Below are 10,133 nucleotides of genomic sequence, written 5' to 3' on the forward strand. Positions count from 1 at the left end.
CGAGCAATTTAAGATGACAACTCGATTGCGACTTTTCGATGCATACCGAGTCAAGGCCGTCGCGTCGACCCCGTTTCAATCGGGAATCCTTCCAATTATTATCCATAACGAATCTCTCTCTCTCTCTCTCTCTCTCTCTCTCTCTCTCTTTTCTTTCAGAGAGGGTCTAAATTCGAAGAATCTTTTTAGATAAAAAATAGTGCGCGTCTGGGCGCGAGAGAGAGAGAGAGAGAGAGAGAGAGAGTGAGAGAGAAGGCGCCGCGAAATTGGCAGCTTAATAAAAGAAGCGACGGTGAATCGGCTGCAGTTGATCGATTCGAAACTGCACTTTCATCGTGATAACGATCGCTCATCAAGCGTACACCTAGTATTTCTTTTATCTTACCGATTCTTCTTCTTCTTCTTCTCCGTTGGTCAATATCTCTCTCTTTCTCTTTCTCTCTCTCTCTCTCTCTCTCTCTCTCTCTCTCTCTCGTGCGCTCGGTGATACCCGTTTTAAGGCGCTAGGCGCGTCCTTCCTTTCTTTCGTGTTTTACATTCTTCGTAGCCGATGTTGTATTTTTAATCGAGAGGGAGGGCGGGCGGGCGGTGGGGGGAAGGGGGGAAGGGGGCGCAAAAGGAGCTCTCTCCGTTTATTTCGTTCTTTTCCTTTTCCTCTCGTCTCCTCGAAAAAAAAAAAGAATCTTGTTATTACGAACGTCGGCTACGTATACGAATGTCCGCGTATACGCGTTAAAACGATCCAACTATCGCATTTTTTTAATCACCGAGCAGACGAGCCAATTCGCCGCGCGGACACGCAACCGCTTTAAGAGCAAAATTAATTGTCGTAAAAATGTCAGAAATTTGGCGTACACGTTGGAAACGTTAAAGGTCGTTCCCTCGAGCCGTTCACGGGCGTCGATTCTTCGAATCGACGAAATTAATCGGGCTGTCCGGCTTAATCGAAGCCTCCTCGTTCACGAACGCGATGCTCGATCGGTAAGTCCACTTAGGGGACGACGAGTATAACAGTATATCCGATATCTTAATTCCAAAGTATCGCTCGTCTTGCACGTTCGAGCTCGATGGAAAAAGTCGAGGGATCGAAATCGTCTACGAGAACAATTTTTGAAGCGTGAATATAAAAACCTCATTTAGATAGGACATTATCAATTTAATTTGGTTTTGATAAACGAATAATGGAATTAATGGAATCGTTCCGAAAGAGATATCGAAGCGAATACACTTACTTACATGGGATTTCATTTTTCAGAAGCAGGACTCGTAGCAATGATTAAGACGCGCAGCGAAAAAAGACGAGGATGGATATTATCGGAAAACATCCGAGGCGATGTAACCAACGTCGAAAGGAAAGGAAACAAAAAAAAAAAAAAAAAGTAGAAAAAAGCACAATACGAACAACGAGCTCGTCTCGAAAAGAGACTTTAAAACAAGAGAAGCGCGTTCATCTTTTATTCTTTTTCCCGGTACAGTAATCAACATACCAATTTGCAATCTCTACAATAGCGTCTCATCGTCTTCCATTTGCGTCTCTTTTTTCTCTTTTTACATCGATATCTTGGAGCGAGACGGAGACGGAGACGGAGAGAGAGAGAGAGAGAGAGATATATAGAAAAGAAGGTGGACGGGGAGAAGAGAAAAAAGAAGGAAAGAAAAAAGGAAGCGTAAGACATCGTAGCCTCATCAACGGCGCACAAAGTCTCCTTTGTCTTTCGTTCTCTCGCAGATCTTCGTCGAAAGTCATTTGTGGATACTCGTTCGCGCGTTTTTGCGCGTCTCAATCGAGTAAACACGTTAATCGATGGCGGCGCAAAGTAAAGGGGGTTGGTTGGTAGCGGAGCAAGCAAACTGCAAAGATGACGAGAAAGAAGATTTACGGAAGGAGGAAGGAAGGAAGGAAGGAAGGAAGCAAAGAAAGAGCTCGGACGTAAGGCGTATCGATGGAAAATAAAAGATAAAGCGAAAAGAGAAAATAATCTAATCAGCTTTGTCGGCAATGAAGGAACTAATCGATAAAATAGAACGATATTGTATAGTCCATTGCCAGGGTAAAATCAAACTCTCATTCGTAATAACCGAAACGATGGGAAGAGAAGCGAAACGCGTTTTTATCTCGCGATAAAGTTTATATTTTTATTGAGGCTCGTGAAAAATATGGTCCACGATGCAAACTAGATACCTATTCGCATACTCATTATAACTGCAGCCGGACGCAACAATGTTAACGTCCCTCTTTCACAAAGGAGATGTGTTCTAACTTTGAATTTTATCCGTTGAAAAATAAAAAGGGAAAAAAAAGGGGGGAATAAACGCTAACCTGACGTTATTCGAACGAGCGCGGTATGCAAATAACGCGTAATATGATCGCAAATATACGAATTTCGCGGGAAACGGCTCGTAGCGGGTGTAAACTTCTCGGGTTTTCTACAAACGCGCGTTTATCGGAAACAAGAAGAGAGGAGAAAAAAAAGAAAAAAAAAAAAAAAAAGAAAAGAGACGACGGCAGCAACGGGAAGAGAACGGGAAGGAGGAGGTCGATCCTCCTCGCAGGATCCGCGACGAAATCGGCGGTTGGAAACGGCCATGAACCATTTTCGCCCTTAGAGAGAGAGAGAGACAGAGAGAGAGAGAGAGAGAGAGAGAGAGAGAGAGAGAGAGAGCAGCGTACACAGCACAGACAGAATAAAAATGCGACGAGAGAGAGAGAGAGAGAGGGAGTGGAGGTGGGGAGAAGGGAGAACCGGCCAACTTCTCTCACCCGGTTTGGGCTGGCTCGGCCTTCCAAGGGGCCAAGCTAGACGCGCGATTCTCATCTTGCGCTGGTCCACCGGGAGAAAAGGAACCTCTCGTACGATCCTACGCGCTTCTCTTTTCCTCCTCCTCTTCTTCTTTCTTTCTTCTTCTTCTTCTTCTTCTTCTTCTTCTTATCCTCCTCCACCTCCTTGTTCCTCTTCTGATTCTTTCTTTGGACGACGAGAGAGAGCCGAAGGACGACGAGAAAGAGCCTAACGGCGCTTCTACTTCGCCGTCCGCTTGCTGGCGATTTATTAGACGATCTAATTAATAGGCTGCGCGCGTGCGCGAGTGTGCGTTTCTCTCCTCCTCCTCCTCCTCCTCCTTCTCTTCGGAGAAATCGAACTGGCGATTGCGATTTATTGCCCTCCGGGAGATTCCGAATTTCGTTATTCGCACGAGAAACGGTCCTTTTATTGTTGCCAAAGATTCTACCGAAACTCCTCTATACTTTCTCTTCTTTCTCTTTTGCTATTCTATAAACGCACGTCGATGGAAACTTTAGGACAATAGAGAGAGAATTTCATATAGAAAAACTTTCACATATTTTCGCCATCGATTCTTTTATCCATCTATCGGAACCACGACTAAGCGGTTAGAAACGCTAATCTTAACGATTTAGCTAGACGTCTCTCAACGTCCTTCGTCCCTCGTTTCAGCTTTGAGACTTATGTCACGAGACGTCAGGCGCACGCTGTTGCAATTCAACGTGAAATCTAAAGCTACGTTCACACCGGTGCAACAACCCTCCTCCCGAACAAACTCATCTCCCTTTCCAACCACCCCGCTCGTCGTCGTTCTCTCCCGAATATTCTTTCCGTTTGTCCCTTGAGATCTTCTATCCTTTTTTCCAGTCTCCTTGTTCTCCTCCCCGTTGCATCGTCCTGCTCGTCCGTGATACTTCATCGCGATTCTTATCGTGTGGGTCACCACCGGGCTTGGGCTCCTCGACGACGCGCTCGTAACTTCCGTCTTCTTTCTTACGTTGATACGCAACTTCCCTGGGATTTCGGAACAGATGCAATCCTCGACATCTCGAAAGTCTTCTTCCACCGACGGCATCTCGTTCTCTCCTTCCTCTGGAATTCACGTGTATATCGTTTGAGAGAAATAGAAAAAAGAGATAGAGAGAGAGAGAGAGGATTTTCGATCGCACGCGCTCGATAAGCCGTAACTCGCGAGAGAATATTTGATAATTGGACGAAATCGAGATAAAAAGGAAATGAAAATCAACGATATTACAAAGTGACTTTGTGCGCGGAAACGTGAATTACGTCATCGTCCTTTAACTACGGCAACGCGACCGATCGTAAACGTTTCTTCTAATGCGTTGCATAGCAACAGGGGCAGCCCCTCTTAATGAATGCACCCAGCCGAATGCAACCCTATTTTCACGGCTGCAGCATCTTTCTCTGCGCACCTTCCCTCGCACGACGCACCTTTCGCGCCTCGATTATCGCGCTTTTAATTTTCTAATACCGTCACGTGTACCGCCATTAAATCGCACACGACCTTCCAAACTGCCGATCTCCTTTACGTTCTCTCTCGCCTATAAGCGGTTAAATCCGAGCCGATAATCGCCAACGTCGGAGGAAAATTTACTGGCTTCCTTTAATTAGATTTCTTCCTCGCTTGCAAATTGATTCGATCAAATTTATACATTGGCACGATATCAACGTACCAATCGTTTATGCCACAATTGCTAATCTATCGCGTATTATAAAAAGATAAGAAATAGAAGGAACTTACGGCGAGCCCGAAGAATGTTTCTCGTACATTCCTCGAGGGTGGCAACTTCCTTCGTGCATTCCAACGAGCCAACCTTCTGACTTTTTCTCTCTCTGAAAAACGTATCGAGCTTTCTCCCGCGAGATTCCCTTTCTCTCTCCTTACCGAGCTCGCTTACTTTCTCCAAAAGTTCGTCGAGGATGTCGTCCTTGTCGTCAGGTCGATCAGCCACGTCTGACTCGTTCAACCGGCCGCTTGCCAGCGATTCGATCAACGGTACCGGTGCTTCTGGTAGCTCCAGAGAAACGATCGTCAAATAGGCCGGTCGTTCCTTACGTATTCGTTCCTGCCACGATCTGTAACTGGGAAAAAGAAATAAAGAGAATTCTCGTGGTGGTTCGTCGAATAGTAGGGTAATCTAGAATAGAACGTTTAAATCTAATAGGAGAATCTTAGCGTCCTGCAAGCATCGAAAAAAATAAAAAGAAGAGAAAATTGCCTGAGCGAGAATAGACTGGGAGAAAAGTGAGAAACGATCGAACACGCTGATGATAACGATGTATCGATATTGCGAACGTTTGCGTATATTTAATGACGCTTCCTTTAATAACGTTGTTATTATCGAAGGCTTTTTATTAAGTCGTACAATAGCGATCGTTTGTTCTGTTCCGACCGTTAAATTTTAGTGCGTTTAATTAGGGGTTCCTAAACGACACGAAAGAGAAAGCTCGGGAGGAGCTCTTCTCTCTATTAAGAACTCTTTAAGAACGGTAACGCTTTTAAAGAGTCGCATTGAAAATAATCGAGGCTGCGCTCGAAAAAGACTTCGATCGAATCGATTCGATTCTCGAGGCTTCGCTCGGCAGAGCTAATCGAGTAATCGTACAAATGATCGGTTAAGTTTCGTCGAAGCTAATAAAAGGAGTAAGAAGCGATCTCCCGACGTGACCTTCACGTACGCGAACGCAGCGGATAATTAAAGGTGGAGTCGGAAGGAAAATACCTGGAAGATCCACGACTGGAGAAGAAGGAGGAGGAGACGTATGGACCGGCGGGATGACAGATATGGCGCGGTGGCGTGCGCGACCTTGAACCGCTTGACCGTTCCTTCGCGCTCCGAGGATCCTCGAGAGTCAGGCGCCGAATGTAAAGTCCTGGCACCTCCTCCGCCAATCGACGTCTTCTCCCATAGGAAGCCACGACTCTTACCATCGATCGTCCTTTGTACCTTTTGATTATTTCTTATTCGTAAACGAATCGAGCAAAAAGAATTACGGTCGAGGAAATGGTCGTCGATCGACAACGAGCGCTGAAAACGACCAAGTAGATTTTCGTAACGTTGGTACGCTAATCGAGCGCCGACGAGAAGATCGATTCTCTCGTGGGCGAAGCCAATTAGCGACGACTCATCCTGCTGGATCATCGTCACGGACTGGACCGCAATCTAGCTCGCATTCTACATCCTCCTCCAAAGCGTTCCTACTCTTTCTCTATCTCGTTCGTCTGTAAATTACACGTCGCTCGTTAGAAATTTCTAAATCACTCGCGATTCTAGCAATTTCTTCGGCTTACCTTCGGTGGGACGAGTGACTCACTCGTTAAGCGCTTCGCGAAACGGCAGGTGGTCTTTGAGCATTCGGAAGAGCCGCGAGACATTGAATCGACCTGTAGAAGACCGAACGAATGGACGAGGTAAAGAAGGGAAAGAGGAGAGGAAGACATTAAAACGTTGTTTAACAGGCTATTTTGAATTTTAATGCTCTTGTTGGAGCTAGCCAAGGTGTGGGATAGATTAGTTTTCGTTCGCATGACTGTCAGCTACTTGCCGCGGGCTTGACTGACTGACTATCTCTCTGCTTTGCAAACTGGACCGACCGACAGACCAACCGACCCAACCGACCGACCCAACCAACCGACCGACCAACCGAACGAACGAACGACCGAACGACCGAACGACCGAACGACCGAACGACCGGCTTCTCTCTCTACTTGGACGATTCATTGCCGACCACTCGTTCGCATTTCAAGGGGACCACACCGATACTCGTACTCTCTCTCTCTCTCTCTCTCTCTCTCTCAGACGGAACAGAAATGTTTATTAATTCGTGATAATATATACCCCTTGGAATAATACGTCGATCGCAGGTGTCGTTCGATGAAATCTTTTATCTCTAAATCTTCGTTTAAATAATTCAGGATAAGTTGCTTTCTAAACGTTCTCATGCACCGATTAGAAGAAGCAAACGGGAATTATGTACGATCGAGGAACGGGCCGTAGGTCGGACCAAGAAAGATTAGATGCCGATTAAAATTCATGACGTGTCGGCCGGTATAATTTGATTTCGTAGGTGTTCGAGCAGATCGAGTTACCAAGAACGACCGGACGCGCGGAACCTCTTTTTAGTGGTTTAGGCGAAAGAACGACGACGTGGAGAAACGTTAAGACCGCGAAACGCGCGATCCAAGATGTTTGCCAGAATCGACTTTTCTTTGACGTCGTAGACGTGCGTATGTGCGCGCGCGTTTGCGCGTGTATGAAAGAGAATTCAAATTGAAACTACCTCATTAGCGATTCGTCGCGCTAATCGAGCGTACGGATTGAGACTCGTGAAGGGAGGAAGGGGGGGGCGAGGGAAGGACTACGGCGAGTTGTATTCCGTTCGCGTCCCCTTCTCAAGATCGATAATAACGATGTAATCTCGACGTAAAACGTTCTCTGGTCTTCCTGAATTATCGTTTAAAAGTAAGAAAACTTTCTTATCGATTAAATATCCAATGAATTTCGATATTGGCGATAAACGAGAGATATAAGTAGATTGGAGATGAACGACGCGATTGTAATCGGGATCGCGAGGGAAAAAAAAAGGTAAGATAGAGCTTGGCGATAAGTCGAGGAAGAGGAGGAGGAGGAGAAGGAGGGAGAAAGAGTTTTCCTCGTGGAAAAACAACGTTCTAAATCGTGGACGCGGGTGAGCTCGAGTTGGTCGCGTAATCCAGACAGATGGGACTCGTTAATGGGACGCGCGAGTAATTCGCAAGAAATCTAATAATACCGAAGAAGCCCCTTACACCTCGTCCCTCCCTCGTAACTCCGACGACTTTTCTCTCCCGTTCCCACGTTTTACGACGACGCCGAGGGTCGTTGCGGTTCGCGAATATTAAAATTCGCGATGACCCAAGACAGCAATCTTTTAAAAAATAACTCTTTCATTTATGTATATTTTTTATTCGTCGCGTTACAAATTTTTTTAACTTTGTGCAAAAAATATGTCATTTTTCCTAAGAAAAAAAAAAAAAAAAAAAAAAAAAAAAAAAAAAAAAAAAGAAACAGAGGAACGTATTTCTACTACTTCTTTCAAAAATTAGAAACTCGAGATCAAACGACAAAGAACATCGTGCGGTTGCAATGAAGGAAGAAACGAGATCGCTAAAGTTTGCTCGCGAATAGAATAGAAAAGGAGAAGCGTGGAAGGAGCGCGGAACTCGTTAAGCGCCCTTTGCGGTTCGTTCCCTCTTTATTTTTCTTTTCTTTCTTCCCCCCCCTCCCCCTTTAAGACACGCCTCTAATGTAAACATATTCCGCGAAGAGATCCCCTTCTTCCTTTCTTTTCCCTTCTACCGTTCGGTCCACCCACGACGACGACGACGACGATGACGACGACGACGACGACGACGACAACGACGAGGACGACGAGGAGAACGGATCGTGCCGGAGCTCCGAATCGATAGGATCTTCGATATCGGATAAAATTCGTTTGGTGAATCGTTTCTACGCGCCGATAGAAAATAATCGTACGTATTGTAAATTGGAGGTAAAAATCGAAGGAAACGTTTGGACCGATGTAAATCGATCCTCGTAGGAGGTCGAACGTTCGAGGCGAGAAAGGACTATTTTTATCGAAAACGTATTTTCGGAGAAAGCGCTAGTAGTAAACTCGACGGCGATCGAAGGATATCGAAGCTCACAACTCACTACCGTGCTCGTGTTCGCAGAAAGTTTCGCTACGCCGTAGGAAGGACCACCCAGGCGATTTGAAGGTCCGCAAGCGGCATCGCGATATCGTATCGATCTTCGCCATGGAACACGGCCGCCGAGACAACAGCCGGAGGAAAGAAACAAGGCAATTTCCGAAAAGGAAACACGCCAAATCGATACTTGCCCTGAGTTTCTGTTATCTGGGAAAAGTCACGGGATCGCGAGAAAAACCTTTCGGAGATCTATTTCTTTTCGACGATCGAGGGAAGGAAGAAGGAAGGTCCGGAAATTGTACGGAAGGAAATTGGCTACTGTTCATCGAAATCATACCCGAGATATCGTACTCTCTTCCTTCGTCGTTTCGTTCGACGGTGATGGCCGTTAAAAGGATATCGATAGCGACGATTGAAACCAATCGGCAGCTCGATCTTATTATCCTTTTTCTCGATATAAGAATATTTTCTTGCCGAGTTAGAGATGTGCGTGCGGGATGTCTATCGATTCGTAGGATCGTCGTCGAAGACAAGAAGGCACGTCGTCGCGAAGGCTAAACGTCGCGGAATTTCGAAGGTCTCTGCCCTCTCCTCTCTCTCTCTCTCTCTCTCTCGTAATACTCACATATATATATGTATATATAGATATATATTCGTTCTATTGTTTGAGAACGGCGCGGTTTGTTCGATCGACGCCCTAAGGCTTTCCCTTCCTCTTCTTTCTTCCAACGGGACTCTTCTTTGACTTTAAGGAGGACCACCGCCGATCCAGCGTAACGATGAGTAGACCGAACTAGGATATATATATATATATATATATATATATATATATATATATATATACACACACAGAAAGAGAAAGAGAGAGGAGAAACGATGGCGATCTTTTTCGAAACACCGACTATGTAATTTCGATTGGTCGTTCCGCGAAAGCCGACGAAACTCTACGGTAATTGGCAAAATTGCCAATCCTGCCAATCAATCGTTAAATATCAAGGATAGCTTGCCCCCGCTCGTGTGATTCCGCCTCTGTGTTCGCGCCTACGCGTACGTTCGCACACACGTGACTCTCCCTTTCTCTTATTCGCATCTTTCTTTTTGCCCCGTAACCCTCCGAGACGAATAAATTTGGTCGAAAAATTTCCGGGAAATAAAAAGGAGTCGGCACATAGACTACGACGACAACACGACGACAACACGACGACTAGACGGCTGTCTTACGCAACGCGATTTGTCCCGATATTCCGACGCATTTCTTGGCCCTCGTCTTTGTCCCAACGGGCTTCCTACTTTGGCTTACTCACGAGCAAAACTCCTTTTTCCTTGAAATCGTATCGTCGAGTTAATTCGTTTCTTTCCACACTCTCTCTCTCTCTCTCTCTCGTTCTCTCGATCGTTCTAATCAGTTTAATCCCCAATTTGATTTCGCGACGTTTTATAAAAACATGACTACTTTAGACGACTCGCACTCCCGACGTTATAATGAAATAGTGGAAATAGAAAAGAATAGGCACTTGCGTAAATGTGAAAAATAAGGGGTTGCGTCGCGAGTCACGTCTGAGCACGGACTGTCGTGCTCGAGGCCTACACGCCGTAGCCTCGGCCACCCTCGACGAGTCGCTATTATCGAATCTTGAGTG

General features: G+C 45.7%; 1 protein-coding gene across 1 annotated transcript; it reads right to left on the reverse strand.

The window, feature by feature from the left end:
* Window positions 1–266: 266 nt before the first annotated feature.
* Window positions 267–9,071, reverse strand: LOC124432052. The gene is made up of 5 exons (XM_046980566.1): window positions 8,831–9,071; window positions 6,097–6,189; window positions 5,528–6,027; window positions 4,546–4,886; window positions 267–3,875 (listed from the first exon to the last, which is right to left on the reverse strand). Exons 3-5 carry the CDS (start codon window positions 5,734–5,736, stop codon window positions 3,430–3,432), a joined length of 996 nt encoding a protein of 331 aa, XP_046836522.1. The 5' UTR covers window positions 5,737–6,027; window positions 6,097–6,189; window positions 8,831–9,071; the 3' UTR covers window positions 267–3,429.
* Between the last annotated feature and the right edge of the window lie 1,062 nt (window positions 9,072–10,133).

Source organism: Vespa crabro, chromosome 23, assembly GCF_910589235.1.
Source record: "Vespa crabro chromosome 23, iyVesCrab1.2, whole genome shotgun sequence".
NCBI lineage: Eukaryota > Metazoa > Arthropoda > Insecta > Hymenoptera > Vespidae > Vespa > Vespa crabro.